This window comes from Lithobates pipiens, unplaced genomic scaffold, assembly GCF_037356315.1.
Source record: "Lithobates pipiens isolate NorthernLeopardFrog02 unplaced genomic scaffold, aLitPip1_a1.2 Scaffold_18, whole genome shotgun sequence".
Lineage (NCBI taxonomy): Eukaryota > Metazoa > Chordata > Amphibia > Anura > Ranidae > Lithobates > Lithobates pipiens.
Window position 1 is genome coordinate 339,166,702 of NW_027507758.1, and position 23,804 is coordinate 339,190,505.

General features: G+C 44.6%; 1 protein-coding gene across 2 annotated transcripts in view; it reads right to left on the reverse strand.

Annotated features, from left to right (window-relative positions):
- The window catches only part of LOC143988096 (CD109 antigen-like), a 249,191-nt gene that overhangs the window by 180,468 nt on the left and 44,919 nt on the right, over positions 1–23,804 (reverse strand). For both annotated transcript variants that reach the window (XM_077487378.1, XM_077487379.1), the window contains 2 exons: positions 6,535–6,563; positions 3,635–3,865 (listed from right to left, as the gene is read on the reverse strand). In XM_077487378.1, coding sequence (XP_077343504.1) covers positions 3,635–3,865; positions 6,535–6,563 — 260 coding nt within the window. The remainder of the gene's footprint in view (positions 1–3,634; positions 3,866–6,534; positions 6,564–23,804) is intronic.

Sequence of the window (23,804 nt, forward strand, 5' to 3'; positions counted from 1 at the left end):
TGACAGCATGTGGATCTGTGTGTCCTGCTCTGTAATGAGCGATCGCGAGTGCCCGAAGGTTCTTTCGGCCACCGGGCACACGAATCGGCTCCTCTGTGACGTGCCAGTGCACCGCATCACCTATCCCGCCGAGGATGTCATATGACGCCCGCCCAGGATGGGAGATCCCATCTGCGGATGTCATATGACAATGGGCGTGGAAGGAAGTGGTTAAAGGAGCAGGATCCATTTAAATTTTTGTTGAGTTAACAAATGCTTTAACTGCCTGGAAAAGTTCTTCCTCTTAGGACCGAGGGAGTGAGATAAAGAGTACCTCTGCCATTGGGAAACCATACCAGCAGAGATCCAAGCCTGAGACTGGGAGTGAAGACATCCGGGGGGCAGCGCAGCACCACCCGCATTACAACACCTGCACCAATGCCTCAGGAAGACTGGAGCATCCACTTACCCTCTGCTTCCCACCGCTGATCACCAAAGGCTCTTGGGGAGAGACTGGGGGCCCCCCTTCTGCAGCAGCATCCCAGGGATTGGTAAGAAGGTTACTCCCCCATTGCTGATACTGCTAGCAGGGCCTGAGCCACTAAAAGCAGGACACCAAATGTACCCAATCCACACCACACCAATATTGCACCTATACCAACCCTATACCACATTATACCAAACCTTTACGGCATCAGAACCACATCTACCCTGCACCTGTGCTGAGATTATACCTTACCTATATTATACCTATACTGCATGCAGGGTGACTGTGACTGTCGTTAAGTGCGCTAATGCTCTTAAATTGCCCCAATGATAGCCAGCAGAAGAAAATCTCAAAGGACTGCCACTCCCATAGTAATTATTCTGCAAGCTTCCTTTGTTCCCCTGTCCCTCCACTAACATCTTCCTTTTCTTTTGGACAGTGCATATCCAGTCGGTCTAATGCCCTATACACATGGTCGGAAATTCCGACAGAAACGGTCTGATTGGATTATGTTTTTGGAAAATCCGATCATGTGGGGTCTCTATCGGACTTTTTCCGTCGGAAATTCCGATGGAAAAAGTTTGAGAGCTGGATCTAAAATTTTCTGACAACAAAATCTGATCTGACTTTTTCCGATTGTTTGTAGAGAATTCTGACGGCCAAAGTGCCACGTATGCTCAGAACAAATTACGAGACGAAAGCTATTGTCTACGGGCCTCTACGTAGTCCCGTCATACGCAAAGATCGTCACCGCGCTCAGAACGATCGGATTTTCCGACAACTTTGTCCGACCGTGTGTATGCAATACAAGTTTTGGGCAAAATCCGTTGGAAAAAAATCAGAAGGATTTTGTGGTCGGAATGTCCAACCGTGTGTACAAGGCATAAGACTAGCTAAATGTGCTCTGGCAGTACAGTTCCATCGCTCGATAGATTAAACGTTACTACTGCTCACCGCTGCACTTGAGGTGGCCTTGCTACTGTTTATGCTGATCTGGATGCCAAATGTGATTTTATGCCTAGTTCCTACTGTTAATCACTTTGTATGTTAAGTTGGGTTATTACCATTGTTAATCCTTTTTAAGCTTACCCAGTTATCAGCCATATTGAGTGACAATATTTTAAGTTTGCCTTTACTACCATGTTTGGTACCTGTTTTCTTTGATATTGAACTATGATTGGATATTAAGTATTCCTTTCAATGAATTCCTGTGATATTGTATGTTTGTACACTCTATTTGGTGTGTCAGAGGGGCTGAGGTTCTTGAGAAGGTTGAGGTAAAAAAACAGAGGGCTTGTTCTATGTACAGGGGTAGCACTGCATACATTAGCAGCAAACATTGCTGGCATTCTGAAAAGCAGCTTATGGTAGATCACTTTTCAGAGATGAGGGTGTGGCAGATAATTTTGTCTGGCATGTGTACAACTCCATTTGGCTGCCTTTGCAGCTTAAGGGGATGGTCAGGGTCAGTAAAAATGCAGCTCAACCACCTGTTACTGCTGCCCAACCGCATGTGTAAACGGGCCCTTACAGTGCTGCAGTGTAATCTCTGGTGGAGAGGAGACTGAGCCAATGATTCCTTCTGCCTAAACTAGACTGATTTCAACATCTACCTATGTTATATTGCTTGCCTAGAGCTCAAGGGCTGCCTTTTAATGATAAAACATATAGTTTTTTTATTATATAGTCTCTTTATATCTTGAATTTATTCAAGCAGACTTTTAAAGTTACTGAAAGGTCCATTTTCATGGGCTGATATGGCATGGCATATAGTATAGCATTAACATATGCAGTGTGCCCACTCCTCATTTTTACTCCCAGCTCCTGTATTTAAATCTCACGCTGATATTTTTAACCACCTGTGTACTGTTCAGTATTTCCCCAAAGAATGTATCTTATACATAGCATATGAACCTAATCCCTATAAGGTACAGAACATTAGGTAGGGCAAAAAAATACATTTAAAGTGTATCAAATCATGAAACGCTCATTAAAATGTGCAACATACACTATATTACCAAAAGTATTGGGAGGCCTGCCTTTACAGGCACATGAACTTTAATGGCTTCCCAATCTTAGTCTGTAGGGTTTAATATTGAGTTGGCCCACCCTTTGCAGCTATAACAGCTTCAACTCCTCTGGGAAGGCTGCCCACAAGGTTTAGGAGTGTGTTTATGGGAATGTTGGATCATTCTTCCAGAAGGGCATTTGTAAGGTCAGCCATTGATAAGAACGAGAAGGCCTGGCTCGCAGTCTGCGCTCTAATTCATCCCAAAGGTGTTCTATCAGATTGAGGTCATGACTCTGTGCAGGCCAGTCAAGTTCCTCCACCCCAAACTCACTTATCCATGTCTTTATGGACCTTGCTTTGTGCACTGGTCCAAATCATTTGGTGGAGGGGGAATTATGGAGTGGGGTTGTTTTTTTAGGGGTTGGGTTCGGCCCCTTAGTTCCAGTAAAGGGAACTCTTAAGGCATCAGCATACTAAGACATTTTGGATAATTTCATTCTCTCAACTTTGTAGAAATGGTTTGAGGATGGGCATTTCCTGTTCCAACATGAGCAAGGTCCATTAATCGTGGATAAGCGTGGTTGGGGCTGAGGAACTTGACTGGCCTGAGCCAGAGTCCTGACCTCAACCTGATACAACAGCTTTGAAATGAATTACAGCAGAGACTGTAAGCCAGGCCTTCTCATCCAACATCAGTGCCTGACCTCACAAATGTGCTTCTGGGACAATGGTCAAACATGAATGGTCAACCATTTCCATAGACACACTCCTAAACCTTGTAGACAGCCTTCCCAGAAGACATAAAGCTGTTATAGCTGCAAAGAGTGCGCCAATTTTGCCATTATAGTTCATGTGCATATAAAGGCAGGTGCAAATAGCAATTATTTTGTGCAAGTCCAACTAAAAGATTAGCATAAGCATTGTGTAGACACTAACTCTACCTGCTGTCTCTACTATGCGCAAACTGGGTGTCCTGTGTGGAGTGACGTCACAAGCCTAGACCCATGCCCTACGCATTTTGTCAATAAACATCATCAGAAGTGGTGGCGTTGAGTAATGAAATGCACAGGGTGGGGTCTAGACTCCAGTTCGCACTAAACTTGTAAGCATGGGGTTATGTTAAGTGATAGTTAGAGAAATCCACATAATTAACTTACCATAATGTGTATGTCAATGGTAGATATGTAAGGCTTCAGATCAGGAGAGAAGGCCAAAATTCGTATTTTTACTTCTTGACCCGGCTTATAAAAGTTGCTGTTTGTTTCAATAAAAACAGAATAGCTTTTGGATCTAAAATCTAATTTAGTTGTATTGAAAAATATTTGTTTATCCTCAGAGAATCCTCTGACATGAAGTTCATATGCCCCATTAAAACTATTTAGTGGAAGCTGAAAAAAAAAAACATGGGTAGAAAGTGAAAAGCAAAGGTGACAAAAAGTCAATATACATAAAGAAATACATATGCAATTATTACTCCAAAAAAAGTACTATTATTGATATTGTATTTGTTTAGCTTCAATAGTCATCTACAAATACTCATTGGCATTATCTACTCACAATGGATTTTATATTCAAATACAGTCATTTATATTGGGCTCCATTCACAAAGCGGTTTCTTATCGCATCGTATGTGATAGGCCGCGTACACACGGGCGGATTGTCTGCCCAACTAAGTTCGTCAGACAATCCGACAGACAGTCCGTTCAACTTTTGAATGAACGGACTTGACCACACACGATGAGCAGACAGTCCGCCGAAAGTTTGTGCGATGACGTGTACGGCACGTACGACGGGACTAGAAATTCGACGTCCAATACACTGCAATGCAACCTTCGGCGTGTAAATCCTTTCTGCGCATGCGCCATACTTAGTCCGTCCAACTTGCCTACACACGAGCGGACTGTCCGCTGAAACCAAGTTTGGACGGACAAAACCAAGTTTGGACGGACAAAATTACGGAAATTCCGAAAGACTTAGTCCGTCAGACTGTCCGCTGAAAAAGTCCGCTGAAGCCCACACACGAGTGGATTGTCCGCTGAAACGCGGTTCAGCGGACTAAGTTGGGCAGACAATCCGCCCGTGTGTACGCGGCCGTAGGATACTGCACAGTGTTTTTTTGGCATTCACTAAAAAACACTACTAAAATACTGCATACACTATTTTATGAAGTCCTGCAATATTTTAGTAGTGAAAGCCTGGAGTTTTTTACCACCGGCGGTAGTCAGTGTCCTTAAAGCCCCGTACACACTATCAGATTGTCTGCTGAGTTTTTCCTTCAGATTTACCAAAACCATGTAGTAGAAGGGCCTGCCTGATTGCATACACATTGAAACTCCTAAGGTTTGACCTCATATTATATGGTTTTGGTAAATCTGAAGGAAAAACTCAGCAGACAATCTGATAGTGTGTACGGGGCTATACAAACACTGTAAATAACTGGTTGTTAACCACTTCCCGACCAGCGCACGACGATGTACGTCGACAGCATGGCACGGGCAGGCATATTGGCGTACATGTACGTCCAATATTCGTTGCCGCCGTGCCATCGGGAGCGCGCCGCCGCGCTGGTCGGGACCCCCGTGAGTCCGGTCGCGGGACCCGCAGACTCGATCACCGCGGGCATCCCCGCGATCGTCTCACGGAACGGCCGAATGGAGGAAATGCTGTATAAACAACATTTTCCCTTTCTGCCTAGCAACTAGTGACGCTGATCTCTGCTCCATGTGATTGGAGCAGAGATCAGTGTACACTAAATGAAAGCCCAACCCCCCCACAGTTAGTAACACACCCCTAGGAACACTTAACCCCTACACTGCCACCCACTGGTTAACCCTTTCACTGCCAGTGTCATTTACACAGGAATCACTGCATTTATATAGCAGTGATTACTGTATAAATGACAATGGTCCCAAAAATGTGTCAAAAATGTCCGATGGGCCCCCGACAATGTCGCAGTCACAATAAAAATCGCAGATCGCCGCCATTACTAGTAAAAAAAAAAATAATAAAAAATTATTAATAAAAATGCTATATAACTATCCCTATTTTGTAAACGCTATAACTTTTGCGCAAACCAATCAATAATCGCTTATTGCGATTTTTTTACCAAAAATATGTAGAAGAATACGTATCGGCCTAAACTGAGGGAAAAAATGTTTTTTTATATATTTTTGGGGGATATTTATTATAACAAAAAGTAAAAAATAATGCGTTTTTTTCTAAATTGTCGCTCTATTTTTGTTTATAGCGCAAAAAATAAAAACCGCAGGGGTGATCAAATACCACCAAAAGAAAGCTCTATTTGTGGGAAAAAAAGTACGTCAATTTTGTTTGGGAGCCACGTCGCACGACCGCGCAATTGTCAGTTAAAGCGACGCAGTGCCGAATCGCAAAAAGTGGTCTGGTCTTTGACCAGCAAATTGGTCCGGTCTGAAAGTGGTTAAAGAACGGGTGGATGCCAGAGTCCTTAACAAGCAGTAGACAATATAGTTGTTAAAAAATGGTGCCCTTAACAACCAATGAATCACAAGCTGTCAGTGGGAATGCCTGCTGGCAGCTGAATGTAAAAAAAAAAAAATATGCTGGTAATAAAAAATTAAGAAAAAAAAACACCTTGGGATGCCCCCAATCCACGGCAGGCCCTTCAGATCTCGTATGGACTTTGAGGGGGACCCCCATGCCATTTTTTTTTTAAATGACATGAGCCGCCCCCCAAATCCATACCAGACACTTATCCAAGCATGCAGCCTGGCAGGTCAGGAAAGGTGGGGATTAGCAAGCACCCCCCCAACCCCGAACCATACCAGGTCACATGCCCTCAATATGGGGGGTGCTTTGGGGTGGGGGGGCTTAAATATTGCATGCAGGGACCAATACTTATTTACCCCATGCACTTATTTATTTATTTTCCTTTTGTGAATTTACTTTAACTCCTGTTTTATCTGGCATATACTGAGCATTTTTGATTTATACAGTAAATACCTCATAAAGCAAAAGTGAATTGACATTTTCATGCTTGCATGCGGTATTTTTTTTTCTTATTTATATATATTCTTACTTTTGGAAGAACCAATGTTCCAATGACTCCTGTTAAAAATGAATGGAATAAATTAAAAAAGGAAGTGAACACAATTCATTAATGCTACATAATTACATTTTAAAACATTTTTGGTAACATACAGTGGTGTGAAAAAGTGTTTGCCCCCTTCCTCATTTCCTGTTCCTTTGCATGTTTGTCACACTTAAGTGTTTCGGAACATCAAACCAATTTAAACAATAGTCAAGGACAACACAAGTAAACACAAAATGCAATTTGTAAATGAAGGTGTTTATTATTAAAGGTGAAAAAAAATCCAAACCATCATGGCCCTGTGTGAAAAAGTGATTGCCCCCCTTGTTAAAACATACTATAACTGTGGTTGTCCACACCTGAGTTCAATTTCTCTAGCCACACCCAGGCCTGATTATTGCCACACCTGTTCACAATCAAGGCATCACTTAAATAGGAGCTGCTTGACACAGTAAGGTCCACCAGAAGATCCTTAAAAGCTACACATCATGCCGAGACCCAAAGAAATTCAGGAACAATTGAGAAAGAAAGTAATTGAGATCTATCAGTCTGGAAAGGGTTATAAAGCCATTTCCAAAGCTTTGGGAATCCAGCGAACCACAGTGAGAGCCATTATCCACAAATGGCGAAGACATGGAACAGTGGTGAACCTTCCCAGGAGTGGCCGGCCGCCCAAAATTACCCCAAGAGCGCAGCGACGACTCATCCAAGAGGTCACAAAAGACCCCACAACAACGTCCAAGGAACTGCAGGCCTCACTTGCCTCAGTTAAGGTCAGCGTTCATGCCTCCACCATCAGGAAAAGACTGGGCAAAAATGGCCTGCATGGCAGAGTTCCAAGGAGAAAACCACTGCTGAGCAAAAAGAACATCAAAGCTCGTCTCAATTTCTCCACAACACATCTTGATGATCCCCAAGACTTTTGGGACAACATTCTGTGGACCGATGAGACAAAAGTGGAACTCTTTGGAAGGTGTGTGTCCAAGTATATCTGGCGTAGAAGGAACACTGCATTTCATAAAAAGAACATTATACCAACAGTAAAATATGGTGGTGGTAGTGTGATGGTCTGGGGCTGTTTTGCTGCTTCAGGACCTGGAAGACTTGCCGTGATAAAAGGAACTATGAATTCTGCTGTCTACCAAGAGCTCCTGAAGGAGAATGTCCGACCATCTGTTCGTGTACTCAAGCTGAAACGAACTTGGGTTCTGCAGCAGGACAATGATCCTAAACACACCAGCAAGTCCACCACCGAATGGCTGAAGAAAAACAAAATGAAGACTTTGGAGTGGCCTAGCCAAAGTCCTGACCTGAATCCTATTGAGATGTTGTGGTATGACCTTAAAAAGGCCGTTCATGCTCGAAAACCCTCTAATGTAACTGAATTAGGACAATTCTGCAAAGATGAGTGGGCCAAAATTCCTCCAGGACGCTGTAAAAGCCTCATTGCACGTTATCGCAAACGCTTGGTTGCAGTTGTTGCTGCTAAGGGTGGCCCAACCAGTTATTAGGTTTAGGGGGCAATCACTTTTTCACACAGGGCCATGATGGTTTGGATTTTTTTTCACCTTTAATAATAAACACCTTCATTTACAAATTGCATTTTGTGTTTACTTGTGTTGTCCTTGACTATTGTTTAAATTGGTTTGATGTTCCGAAACACTTAAGTGTGACAAACATGCAAAGGAACAGGAAATGAGGAAGGGGGCAAACACTTTTTCACACCACTGTATTTTGAAATCAAATTTTAAGCTAAAGAATAATTACAATGAGTCCAATATAAGAACTTAAAAAGGTCTGTGGCTATCTAACCATTCCCCTAGTCGTGTCCACATTTTAGTCAGGCCCATATTTTTCAGCAGCACTCCATGTACTCCAGCAACTCCCTTCCTCCTGGTGCCCTGCAAACCAAATATAACCCTAGTATTATGGATTAATGAATACTTGTCTTATCACCCATCGCCCATAATATATATGATGTAGTACATAAAATTTGTATAATCCAAACCTATATCATATACAATATATATATATATATATATATATATATATATATATATATATATATATATATATATATATATATATATATATATATAGTTCAATGTGAGGCAAGAATAAAACAGGCTGCTTTTTCAGCAAATGTGACAGAAAACAAAATGGGGCGTCCAGCTGCAAAATAAATGCGTGAAACACAAAGCAAAACTTCTGCTCAACTTACTTAGACCATGTGCGTCTCTTATTCCAGGTAATGTTCCATCTTTTGGAACAATGGTATACCAAAACCGGGCTTCTGTCGCAACTACCTAGAATTAGTGCAACAGTCTGAGCTTTACAGCCCAGCATGCCTCACTCTGAATACACATACACTACCTTCACAGCTTGGTCCAGCTTACAGTATCTGATCAATAAACCAGTTGGGGGGGAAAACCAAAACATGGTCCATGGGTTTGGGAATCCATTCCACCCACATCTCTACTAAGGATGGGCCAAATTAACCCTTCGGTTTGCACTAGAACTTTCAACCACTGCGAAAGTTCGGACACAAATAACAAACCCCATTAAAGTCAATTGGACCCGAACATCAAAAATCAAAAGTAGGTTTCAAAAGGGAGAGACACAGGAAGCGCCACCTGTGTGTAGTATATCAAATACAATTTATTGGCAAGGTAAGTAATTCACTTACAGGAGACTTCCTGGTGGCCACAGTATGGATTGTGGCTCTCCTAGATATTAACCATATCCATGGACGCTCGCTTTGGATGCCGGACTACACCTGCAACATCACTCTATACAGATGAGCCTCTTTTTTACTGATCTCCTGTAAGTGCATTATGTCAGGTCACCTGAGACCAGGTGACAGATGAACTCCGTAGGAGTCGGGAGTGCACCGCCAGGTAGTGGACCTAGCTGACTGACTGCTGCGGATAGTACCCAGGTAGATTCAGGACACAGGTCTACTGGATCACTAACACAGATCTCAGTAGGAGCTAGAGCATAGATTCCCCAGGGCGCGGAGTCTAAGAGCCAACAGGTGTTCACCAGAGCCTCCAGTGGTGAGGAAGGACTTGGCTGCAGTCTGGCTCTAGGTCGCGGCCCCTAGGGTCTCACAGCTCACACTCACAGTAGACTACAGGAGAAGGAAGCAGCAGGCTGGAACAACAAGAATAGTAAGGTGATAAGGCAGAGGTCAGGGCAACTAGCAGACATGAACAACAGAGTACACGCCAAAGGTTCAGGGTCACAGGCAGACAGGGATGGTCGGGGACATGACAAAAAGGTCAAGGTCACAAGCAGACTGGAATCGTAGAACACGCCAAGGTCGGTAACAGAGACAAACGAAGAGCACACGGCAAGCAGGAACCAGGAAGCCAAACACATAATGAATACACAATGGTTGATCAGCCTGATGGCTTGCAGTGCACAGGATAATATAGGGTTCCCTGATAGGGCCTGGGGTGTAGCCATGCTTAGAGGAGAGGTTATAAAAACCACCAGGTGGAAGTGGCCTCTTAGTCTGAACACATGAGGGGAGGTAAGCAAACACAGGAAGATCACTGCATAACCATGACACATTACTTACCTTACCAATAAATTGTATTTGATATACTACACTTAGGTGGCGCTTCCCATGTCTCTCCCTTTTCAAATCTATTTACAGAGCTGGATTTTCTCTGAGGACAGCTTCTGCCTGTCATCCTGTCCTAAGAACTATTGCTATAGACTGATGAGCGCTTAGTGCTTACATATTGACTGTTGTATTCTTACATATACACAAGTGTCTGCGCTTACAGTTTTTTTTCTTTATCAAAAGTTCCCATTTTGAATGCTTACAGTATATGCAAGTAATTGGGCATACAATGGTTATAGGGGTCCGGGTCCTGCCCTGGGGGACATGTATCAATAAAAAAAAAAGTTTGTGAAAAAACGTAATTTTGAAATGAGCAATCATTTTTTGATTTTTAAAGTGAAAGCCTAAAAATGAAAAATTCCTTCCAATATAGTGCCTGGGGGGGGGGGGGGTCCCCTTAGTGTACCTGTAAAGTAGCAGATCTGTACCATGTCTAGAATCTGCTGCACCATTAATTGCATTTATAAAGCCAAAAAAAAGATACTTTCCCTCCAAGCTGCCTTTATTTTGCTCAACAATAGCTGGGGAGCGAGTGTGTATGATGAGGCCAAAATGTAGTGCACTGGGATCAAGATTAGAGATTTTTTGGATACATTCTGGTGTCACTTTGACTTTGGATAGAAGTAAAAGGTGCTCAAAAATTGGTATTTGGGTGTTGGTGGCGCCTTCCCACCGTAACCCTATAGAGGTAATCTTGATGAAAGCAAGAATTGACCCTGCTGTAAAAAATTGCAATGATATGCAGCTGTCAAACAGGTGCTGAAAAGTTGGTCTTTGGGTGTCCGTGGCGCCTTCCCACGGTAACCCTATAGAGGTAATCTTGATGAAAGCAAGAATTGGCCTTGCTGTAAAATATGCACCTGTCAAACAAGTGCAGAAAAATGACTCTTTGGGCATTAGGGCACCTTCCAACCGTAACTCTATAGAGGTGTTCTTGATGACGGCAAACAAATTGCAATCATATGCACTTGTCAAACAGGTGCTGAAAAATTGGTCTTTGGGTGGTAATTGTGCCCATGAAACCAATACCAAAAACATTCTTCCAGATGAAATGATTGAACACCCTCAAAGCTAGGCAGCCTCGAAGTCCTGCAGAAATTCCACACCCAAAAAGACCTAATCAGTGACATTGACATCAGGGGCTTCATAGCTAGTAATCCAGAACTGATTCATTTTTATAAAAGCCAAATGGTTCACGGAGTCTGTGGACAGACGTGTTCTATGATCAGTATCCAAACCTCCTGCAGCACTGAATGCCCATTCTGAAAGCACGCTGGATGCAGGGCAGCCCAACAACTCAATAGCATACTGGGAAAGTTCTGGCCAATGGTCTGTTCTCATGACCCAGTAAGTCAGTGGGCAGGCACGGACTGGGACAAAAAATAGGCCTGGCATATAAGACTGAGCAGCCAATTTTTTCAGGAACCGGGGGTGGATTTGTTTTCAGTAGGCATTCACGGGGGTGGCTGGTGTCAGTGTCCTCCACACTGTAATATATAGGGGACACTGTGATATAATGGGAACAGCACTGTAAAGTGGCACTGTAAATATTACAGTGCCCCTTTACAGATAGTGCCCCCTTTTACTCTATGCTCACTGTGCAGTTCTCCAGCTCCTCCTGCCCCCTTACATCAGAGTCCGCACAGACCCCCATTACATCAGAGTATGCACAGACCCCCCCTTACATCAGAGTCCGCACAGACCCCCCTTACATTAGAGTCCGCACAGACCCCCCTTACATCAGAGTTCCACACAGACCCCCCCTTACATCAGAGTCCGCACAGAACCCCCTCTTACATCAGAGTCTGCACAGACCCCCCCCTTACATCAGAGTCCGCACAGACCCCCCCTTACATCAGAGTCTTCACAGACCCCCCCCCTTACATCAGAGTCCGCACAGACCCCACCCTTACATCAGAGTCCGCACAGATCCCCCCCTACATCAGAGTTCGCACAAATCCCCCCCTTACATCAGAGTCCGCACAGACCCCCCCCTTACATCAGAGTTCGCACAGAGCCCCCTAACAGAGTGCAAGCTGAAATGGGGGCGTCGTTAATGTAGTATGACACTCCGCAATCAAGCAATAATACAAAACAGCCAATAAGTTCCTAGAGAATGCCTCTCACATTTTTGCCCACAATAAGGGCCGGTTCACACAGCGAGGCGCGGCGAGGCGTCTCCGACTTACCTCGCCGCGACCTGCGGGGAGCTCAGCGGCGACTTGCAGAGGACTTCTGTATAGAAGTCAATGCAAGTCGCCCCCGAAGTCGCCCCGAAGTAGTACAGGAAGTAGACTCGAGTCGCTCCTCTCAGAACGGTTCCATTGTACAGAACGGGGGCGACTTGCGGGAGCGAGGCGAGGCGAGCCGTGTCGCCTCGCCTCGCCTCGCTGTGTGAACCGGCCCTAAGCCAACTTTCAGCATGACCCAACGACTTCCTAGCAGCTACTGAAAGCTTCTATTTGTGAGTCCTCCTGTCTTTAATAGGCTGGTTTGGAGGAGTACCTGCCCTCCCAAATTAACTCCTTATTAGCCATGTTACAGGCTGACTCTCTGCTGTAAGCATCCAATTCTTTTTGTGACAGTGCCCCACAGAGATCATTTATTAATGTCATTAATATCAGGATGTGATATTAAGCAGACCCAAATCTAACATGTTGGGAGGCATGTCTCATTCTCTAACCAATGAACAATTTTTGTGAGCACTAGAGATAAGCAAACCTGTCAGGATTCACTTTAAGCCAGGTTTAAGTGAACTCAGTGGGAAGTCAGCAAAGCCCGAGCTTAGTGCCAAACCCCAGTGAAGTCTATAGGAAGAGAAAATACCTGTTTTCTTTCTGGCCTGTTTTAAGATGTTGTTGAAAAAAAAAAGACATGGGTAGCCGGGCACTGAAATGAAGCAGATGTACCAATGGAAAGCTGACAAAAAAATTTCTCTCAGCAGAGAGCAGTTTTTTTAATGTGGCACAAATGGCAACATTAGAAATGCACACATTCTTTAAATAACATGCCTTGGGGTATATTAAATTACTACAAAATTCACAGTGGGAGGCAGGATAGAGGGTGATCTTACTCACCCCAGGAATGCAGGCTCAGACACAGGCTGTCTGCTTCCTTCACATCTCCCTGAGTGTGTGGGCGTGGCAGACACAGAACTGGGGCAGGAAGAGGAGGAGCTATCCGAGTGGAGAGCGGAGGCTGAGCTGTGTGTGAGAGATACACAGCTCAGCCCATGCGCCGGAGAAGACACAGGCACGGCCGCCGCATAGCGGCAGGTGAGCGGCAGCCGCAGGCCTGTGTTAACTCTGTCCATGCCACGGTCGCCCCTTACCTCCCACTGTGCAGCCTGGACATCAACAGGCCACGGAGCGGGTGGCCCCAGCCCACATGTTCCCGGCACACCGGGCAAATGCCCTATGGCCAGTACGGGCCTATCAGTGGATCATCAGCTGGAAAGCTCTCCATTTCTGTTTTGGCCCAGAGGTAATCGTCCACCATGTGATGCAGACGCTGCCAATGGCATGTGGAAGCTGACAGCCCTGGGCGGTGGGAACTAAAAAAAAATCTGAAGTGCCTCACTTAGACAGACACCTTTTCCAATGGCCCTCTCTTGACCAGTAGAAGACTCAAAACAACGTTTTCCACGACACTGTAAGCTATTGGAGTCAGGAAAAACGTTCAATAAAATCCTCTTAACGTGTCCTCAAGAGAGTTTAACTTCTGCACTCTCTGTGGGGATGGGATGAGTCCTGAAACCTACCCCCTATAACTGTGGTCAAGGAGGGTTGTCAACCAATAATTATCCTTCTCCTATATGCCACGTATTCTTTGGTCCTTTCGCAGGCTTTGTAATATGAGGTTGCTCATGCGCTTCAAATTTGCCGACTCTTGAGAAGGAGACTCCTCTGGGTCACTCAAGATGACAGTATCTGGAACTTCCTCCTCCCAGCAACGTATTACTCCCAAGGGTCCTGGGTTTGGAAAGCCATCGCTTACAGATTTATGCATGTCTTCCTCTTCTTGGAAGCCTAAGAAAGTGCCAGAATCCCCCTCCTCATCCTCCTCCCCTCTCTCCTCCTATGTGTTCTGTGACATAGGAATGATGGTGTCTGGATAAAGTGGGCCTTGAGTGAAAAGGAAGTCCTCCTCTTCCTCCTGCTGCTCTGCCTCTAGTGCCCTGTCCATAATGCCATGCAGAGTCTGCTCCAGCAGGAACACTACAGGGATTGTTTTAATTTAGGCTCCTGCGCTATGTATGGAATAAGGAGTGGTAATTTTGCCTGATTAGCTGGATGCTGCAAACACTTCCATGAGACACGTACTCATGTAAAGAATAGGTATAGAAAAAACAATGGTGCTGGGCTTCCAAAGTGAAGTTAATCTAAAAAGTAAACACTGTATCGCACACTAAAAGAAACTTATTGCTAAATAAATATGTGTGACCTAATAGTGCGTGATCACCTCAGATACCCTTGGGACCAGCCCAAGAAATACTAAGTTAAAATTAAAAGAAATCCACATATATAAGTGAAATGGACAAACACAACGTGATGTAATCAAGAGGAATAACCCCAACTAAAGTGCTTATATAAATCTAATGTGTATACACATAAAACAAAAACTTCATAAACAATAAAGTGTCATGCACAACAGAGTGTAAATAGTGATCAAAGTTGCATCAAAAGTGCTGAGTGCATATAATAACGTAGAACAGATTAAAACACACCTCGACTACCACTGCAGGTTTCTTTCTATCACTGGATGCGGAGAAGGCGTTTGACAGGATAGCCTGGGATTATATGTCAGCAGTTCTGAGATGTATGGGACTAGGAAACCGTTTCTTAAGCTACATAATGGCCCTATATTCTGGTCCCACTGCGAAGGTAAGGGTTAACGGCTTCCTGTCAGACGCCTTCCCCATCCGTAATGGCACGAGGCAGGGGTGCCCCCTCTCCCCAGTGCTCTTTGTACTCACCCTGGAACCCTTTTTACGCTGCCTAAAAAACAACCCAGATATTAGAGGGGTTCGGACAACCGATAAGGAATATAAACTAGCGGCTTTCGCCGACGATATTCTATTATTCCTCACAGACCCACATATTTCTCTCCCCAACATTTTAAAGGAATTCCACCAATTTAAGTTGATCTCCAATCTTAAGATAAATTTCCCGAAGTCCTACGCCCTAAATGTCTCCCTCCCCGACAGTCTAGTAGTCCAATGCCAGAACAACTTTCCATTCAGATGGAAGGAGGATCACATAACCTATCTAGGAATCCAGCTCCCCCGACATCTGAAAGACTTGTATAGTAAAAATTACCTCCCTATCTTACAAAGCCTTACAGACGACTTCAAGAGATGGAACAAATCCATTTTTCCTTGGTTTGGCAGGGCAGCCATTTTAAAAATGAACGCCTTGCCTCGCCTGCTGTACATAATGCAAGCCGCACCAATCCACATACCGATTGCCTTCTTTAGGAACTATAAAAGCCTATGTACCCGCTTCCTTTGGGGAGATCGTAAATCCAGAGCTAGCTTCCAGCTTCTTTCGTTACCTAAAACTAAGGGAGGGATCGGATTACCCGACTTAAGAAATTACTTCTACGCTTGCCAACTTACCAGAGTAGCAGACTGGAACATCCACTGCAGCACGAAAGAATGGGTTCACCTTGAGGCTTCATTCTCCACACTTCCACTACATTCACTGCCTTGGATAACTCACAAACATGTACCAAGGGACGTTCTGTCCCACCCCCTTATTGGCCCTACCCTCAAAGCTTTCCGAAGTGCATGCAAGACGTCACTCCTTTCATCCACTCCAGGTCCCCTCACGCCAGTTTGCCGAAATCCCGACTTCCCACACGGACTACGCAGTAACTTCTTAAACAATTCCTGGCCACATAAAGATGCGTTAATATATCACTTTTACTCGCAAGGCAAACTCTTACCACGTGACAAGCTACCTTCTAACGATGGACGCCCCCCCATTTCCCAGTGGGACTACTTACTGATGGCCCATTACTTGAACAAGCTCGACAGGGAATACAAAACCTCTAGACACCTATCACCATTTGAATCTATATGTTCTACGGGCACCCCTCAATGCCACCTTCTATCGTCTACACATTCCTTTCTCTTCTCCAATACCCCACCAAACACAGGAAAAGCGTGCCTGGCCTGGGAGAGAGACCTTGACCTCTCACTTTCTCCAGAAGATTGGGTCCGAATCTTTCAGACCATACACAAAGGTTCTGTGAATGTCACAACTCAAGAAAACGGATATAAAATTCTAACACGTTGGTACCGTACCCCTACATTGATCCACAAATATAAACCAGACCTCCCAGATACATGCTGGAGATGTCTAAAAGAGAGAGGCTCGATTCTCCATATTTTTTGGAGCTGTCCAAAAATCCGGCCATTCTGGGCCGAGATCCACCGAATTATTGAGAGAGTTACCACTCTCACCTTGGAATTCTCACCAGCTCAATTCCTTCTCCATCATTCACCTCACGTAAACAGACTCTATTTCAAGTCTCTGGCCATGCATATGGTCAACGCGGCCAAGCAGTGCATCCCAATCCACTGGGGATCCACTCACACCCCCTCATCCAAAGAATGGCTCCTTAGAATAGCTAACATATCGGAAATGGAACGACTTATCTCCCAGACAAATGACACACCCACAAAATTTGCATCAAAATGGGCCTGCTGGACCCACTACATCACAACGACAGAATACCGTAACTTAACAGCCCCTAAGGCGCGACAGCCCAACCCTCTAGAAGAAGCCCCACTCTAAGAGGACAGCCCCTTCCATCTAACCTCTCTGAATTGTAACATGCAACCCAGAATTGATACCTCCTGATCTCCGAACCCTCCAACCCGTGTCTGCCCCAGGCACTTTTTGAGCCTGGGGGGGGGGGAGAGATGGCACCCATTCAATCCCCCCCTGCCCCTATTCGCCCCCATTCCCTTACCCACCCCCTGTCCATTCATTTCTCTATCCCTACCCTTACCGACACCCACAACTCCATTACAGAAGTACGACATCCAATCCAGAACCACCCTAGATAGAATAAAATGCTCCCACGGGTGTTAAATTTAAATTTAAAGAACCTTCTTCTAGTCCGCCCCTCGATACTTTGCAGACATATGAGCATATAGGCAAATGAATATGATACATTAGGCCCAATACAGGAGCTAATCTATTCAGACCGTGAAGGATGATAATTCACATACAAACGACTCTACAGTATACCCTATTTCTTCTGTCATGTTAATATTTCATTACACCTCTGGTTGCGTTCTTCCGCCACAATGATGTTTTATTACACTAAAACGTCCTGTCTTGGATATATGTTATGACTGTATCCTCTGTAAAGCTGCTTACTTCTGTGATGTTACTCATTAAGCTGTTATTTCCCTTTCTTTATTTTCTTCAATAAAATATTCATGAAAAAAAAAAAAAACACACAATAATCAAAGTTGCATCAAAAGTGCTGAGTGCATAAAATAAACATAGAACACATTGAAACACACAATAATCCAGCTAAGTGTAGTCCAGTGAAAATATCAAGTGCAATTGTAAAGTGGCTCAGTGCTTGTAAAGTGCATGAAGACTCTTCCTCCACTCCGGTGATTCCACGTGTTAGTGCGTACACTAGATAATTACCTCACTGCTGTAAAGTATACAGCGTATCTGCAGCCTTCTCAGAGGTACACAGGGAATCAAAGGGGGGGGGGGACTTCCAGTAGTCACTCTTTAATCACCGTCCATGTAACCGCTCCATAGGTAAATTTCAATATGGCTCAAAAAATAAGTGTAAGGGCGACCATAGTGTAGTAAATTTAAAATCACAAAATTTATTACAACTTAAAATTACTCACAAACAGTCGAGGTGAGTCAGGCAGTAACAACAACAAAGCTACGAGCGAACCGCTCGGGTGCAGGCGTCACTTCCGGTCTCTGTATCCTACGCGCTACGTCACTTCCCGTGACTTCAACTGGGATGCAAGAGCCGTAGACGGAAGCGCAGTTAAGAGGACTAGGCGGGAGTTGCCACCACCAGAATTGGATATTTAATATCCCAAAGGGCCAGTTTATGAGACTGAGCAGGAACTGCAGCAAGCAGGATGAATTTTTAGAACAAGCTAGACTTATGGGACAAAGATTTCAGGATAAAGGCTATGAGGCTATGAGAAGGATTTCATTGATGAAAAGATATCAGAAGTTGAGGATATAAACCGCCAAGACCTGATCAAAGATACGACCAGACAAGATAAAAGATGCACAAGAGCCAATGAGGGGGCCATGATTTTTAGATTTTAACGTTCAATATAAAAACGTAGAAAAGATTATTAAAAAACATTGGCATATCCTGTTAAAAGACAAGGATTTACAGAATGTATTGCAAAAAACACCAAAGTTTATATATAGACGTGCCCCAACACTGAGGGATAGGTTAGTTAAAAGTATCCCAGATCCACCCATGAAGAATTACACGTTCTTTACAGGAAAAGTTTTTTTTCCCTGTAAGCGGCATTTCGCTTGCACGAGGACAAGCAAACCCAATAAAGTCTTCCAGTTTACATCTACCAGCACAGACAACACACATGAGGTCAGGGATTTTATTTGTTGCAATACACAAGGAGCCGTATATGTGCTGCAGTGTAGTTGCAGCCTACAGTATGTGGGTCGAACAAAAAGACCTTTGAGTGTAAGAATCAAGGAGCGTGTGCAGAACATTATTAAGGGTTTTGACAAACACAGCGTTTCTAAACATTTCACGTTACATCATAAGAAGGCCCCCGTGACTTAAAATTTTGGGGGATTGTACCGTACACTAAACATTGGAGGGGGGGGGGCACAAGGTGAGGACGCTGAGCCAGATCGAATCTAAATGGATATTTTCTCTGGATACTTTTACTCCTAGGGGACTTAATGTAGAATTCGATCTGAATTGCTTTATCAATAATTTTTAAATGCCCTCCCCTTTGTTCCCCTCTTCCATGGCGTTTTCAGTTCTTACCCTGTTTTTTTCCTTATTTCTTCCCCTCCCCCCTTTTTTCTTCCCCCCCATCCCACTCCTTCCTCTCCTTTGCCTTTTATTCTCCTTCTCCCCCTCTTTATTTCCCTTACTTTTCTATTTTATATTCCAGCCTTGGAAGATGTTGCTTTTACTCTGGGAATCCTGTAATGCATGCGTCACCTCCGAGATCCGAGTTGTAGATCCTACGCATCAAAAACAGATATTTCAAAGAAAGTTATTTTAACCACTTCAATACAGGGCACTTAAACACCTTCCTGCCCAGACCAATTTTGAGCTTTCAGCGCTGTCGCACTTTGAATGACAATTGCGCGGTCATGCTACACTGTACCCAAATGAAATTTTTATCATTTTTTCCCCACAAATAGAGCTTTCTTTTCGTGGTATTTGATCACCTCTATGGTTTTTATTTTTTGCGCTACAAATAAAAAAATACAGAAAATTTTGAAAAAAAAATGTTTTTTTTTTGTTTCAGTTTCAAAACTTTGTAAATAAGTACGTTTTCTCCTTCACTGATGGGCACTGATGGGGCTACACTGATGGGCACTGATAAGGCGGCACTGATGGGCACCAATGTGGCACCAATGAAGTGGCACTGATAGGCGGCACGGATGGGCGACACGGATGGGCGACACGGATGGGCGACACGGACGGACACTGATAGGTGGCACAAATTGGCACTGATAGCTGGCACGGATGGGCGGCACGGATGGGCGGCACAGATGGGCGGCACAGATGGGCATGGATAGGCGGCACAAATGGGCATGGATGGGCATGGATAGGCGGCACAGGTGGGCACTGATAGGCGGCACAGGTGGGCACTGATAGGCAGCACAGGTGGGCACTCATAGGCGGCACAGGTGGGCACTCATAGGCGGCACAGGTGGGCACTCATAGGCGGCATTGGTGTTATACTATAGTAATGGATGCCAATCAGTGCCAAACAATAATGCATGCCAATCAGTGATGCCCATTGTGGGCACTGATTGGCATCCATTATGGGCACTGATTGGCACTCATTGTGCTGACTGGCATCCCTGGTGGTCTAGGGAGGATTACCTTTTCCCTGGTGGTCTGGTGGCATCCTTGGTGGTCCAGTGTGAGCATCCTCGGGGGGGCTGTGCTGATAATCGATCAGCACAGACCCCCCTGTCAGAGAAGCAGCCGATCGGCTCTCCTCTACTCGCGTCTGACAGACGCGAGTGAGGGAAAGCCGATCACCGGCTCTTCCCATTTACACTGTTATCAGCCGTGATTGGACACGGCTGATCACGTGGTAAAGAGTCTCCGTCGGAGACTCTTTACCGAGATCGTAGTTGCCGGGTGTCAGACTGACACCCCGCAACAACGATCGCAGCGGTGCGCGCCCCCGGGGGCGCGCAGGGGCTCATAATCCTGATCACGTCATATGACGTCCGGTCAGGATTATGCAACCACTTTGCAGCCGTCAATTGCCTATAGGGCGGGCGGCAAGTGGTTAAATTAATTTAAAACTTGTTTTAATTTGAGTTTTTAAAATTAACACATTTAATATAGTTTACATGGATAGCGGTTTTTATATTGATTTAGTTTTTTTATATAAAAGAATGCCTTTCCTAGTTCCTCTCCGGTGGTCTAACATACGTTGCGGACACCACCATGGCAGCTGGGTAACCTCCAAAAAAATGGCTGCCATGTGTGGAGGAGACAATAGTATGATCTCTAAAAAAATGGCCGCAGTATGTGCCCTATAACACGGTCAATTAAACATAGGATGATGCCGATTGAATGATATATATGTTTCATAGGGCTCCCTTAATATGCCTTCGGGGTTGTGTTTTTTTCCTGTTAGAGGTTAACTATATCTTTCTGTGACCCATATATAGCATGTCTGGCTTTTTTTTCCCTAGTATTTTGCCCTGGCGCTCTGCTGTGTAGATTAGACAGGGAGTGTGCGCATTTGAATACAGAGCGGAGCCGCTCCCGCCTAGTCCTCTTAACTGCGCTTCCGTCTACGGCTCTCGCATCCCAGTTGAAGTCACGGCAAGTGACGTAACGCGTAGGATACGGAGACCGGAAGTGATGCCTGCACCCGAGCGGTTCGCTCGTAGCTTTGTTGTTGTTACTGCCTGAATCACCTCGACTGTTTGTGAGTAATTTTAAGTTGTAATAAATTTTGTGATTTTAAATTTACTACACTATGGTGGCCCTTACACTTATTTTCTGAGCCATATTGGAATTTACCTATGGAGCGGTTACATGGACGGTGATTAAAGAGTGACTACTGGAAGTCCCCCCCCCCCCTTTGATTCCCTGTGTACCTCTGAGAAGGCTGCAGATACGCTGCATACTTTACAGCGGTGAAGTAATTATCTAGTGAAAAGCACTAACACGTGGAATCACCGGAGTGGAGGAAGAGTCTTCATGCACTTTACAAGCACTGAGCCACTTTACAATTGCATTTGATATTTTCACTGGACTTCGTTCACTTAGCTGGATTATTGTGTGTTTCAATGTGTTCTATGTTTATTTTATGCACTCAACAATTTGATGCAACTTTGATTATTGTGTGTTTTAATCTGTTCTACGTTTATTATATGCACTCAGCACTTTTAATGCAACTTTGATCACTATTTACACTCTGTTGTGCATGACACTTTGTTGTTTATGAAGTTTTTGTTTTATGTATATACACATTAGATTTATATAAGCACTTTAGTTGGGGTTATTCCTCTTGATTACATCACGTTGTGTTTGTCCATTTCACTTATATATGTGGATTTCTTTTCATTTTAACTTAGTATTTCTTGGGCTGGTCCCAAGGGTATCTGAGGTGATCACGCACTATTAGGTCACACATATTTATTTAGCAATACGTTTCTTTTAGTGTGTGATACAGTGTTTACTTTTTAGATTAACTTCACTTTGGAAGCGCAGCACCATAGTTTTTTCTATACTACAGGGATTGTGTCACTGACGCATGCACTGTCACGGCTAACCATCCTTGTGGCCTACTCAAATGGTTACAATACAGTGCATGCATCCTTAATGATCCGCCAATTTGCGCAGGGGAAAAAAGCCAAGGCGGCCTGAGCCTGTCGTTGTGCCATATTCGCACAGGTACTCGTTGATGGCCCGCTGCTGTATGTATAGCCGACCGCTGCAGCATTGACAAAATTGAGTTCCACCTGGTGGGCATGTCACAAATCAGGCGGTTTATAGGCAGGTGGATTTCCCGCTGAATTTCAGCCAACCGAGCACTGGCTGTGCATGACCGTCTGAAATGGCTACAGATTCTTCTGGCCAGCTTTAGCACTTCTTCCAACACTGGGTACGCATTTAGGAAACACTACTCCACCAAATTGAGGACATGTGCCAGGCATGGCACATGTGTCAACTTTCCCTGTCTAAGGGCGGGCAGGAGGTTTGAGCCATTATCACACACCACCATTCCTGGCTCCCGCTGGCGTGGCATGAACCACCTCTGGGCCTGTCCCTGAAAATCTGCAAGAATCACTGCTCTGGTGTGGTTCCTGTCCACAAAACACACTAGCTGAAGCACTGCATGGCACCTTTTAGCCTGACTCTGGGAATAGCCCTTTGAACGGTTAGGGGGTACCTGCAGGGCTCAAGTCCTGCGGGAACTACTTTTTCCACAACAGGAACTCAGTTCCCGTTAGCAGCCGTGTCCTGCAAGACTTTGAAGTATGCGAGCTGTGTGACAGGTGCTACACCAGAAGCTGCCGACACAGCTCGCAATAGTAAGTGCTGCATACCTGACCATTCAGGCATTGCCAGTAGGGGCCCCATGACAGCTTATGCTTCAATCTACCTGTCAATCACAGCTAGCTGACGGGTAGATCAGGTCTAGGTCAAGCTGATGAGTAGATCAGCTATTCTGCTCACAGGACATGCAGGGAGAGAGGTGAGCTGAGGGAGAAACATCAGTTTGGGGTGGTAAGCTGAGCACAATACCTGGCAATGTTTAATGCCAGGAGGGAAGTTTATGTGGAAATATGTGAAGGGTTGGAATAGCAGCGAGTGTGTGTTGGAGCCCTGGAGAGTTTGCAGCCCCCCAAGCTAACATCACTATCTCCCCAAGCATTCTGTCCAGATAATGTGCAGTTAATTTATGACCTTTCCGTTTAACCCTGTGTTATCCACACTCTGTTCAATGAAAAGTGTAAACTCGCCATATAAACACTCTATATACAAAATAACATCCCCCAATAAAGATCAGAACATGATGTTCACAATTGCATGGAAGCACAATTGAATGAATGCTGATTATTCAGAGAATTATCGTATTTATGTTTATTGAGGATTGTTTTTTTTGTATGGACTAACAGTTAAGCTTCATACAGACAATTCGAAAATTGGATGAAAAAAAACACTTTTGAAGCGTTCGTGCATATGAGCGTATCATTTCTTTTTTTTGGTGGGGGAGTGGATCTTGGGTGCGAGTTTCCACACTTTTTTCCCCAGGACTTGACCCCTGGCAAAGTGGATTTGCCTCGTAAATGACCCCCACTCTCTCTACAGAATGGCATGTTCCCCAGGGTCAGCTTTCTGCTAAGAAAGGCCACAAGGTATTCCTTCT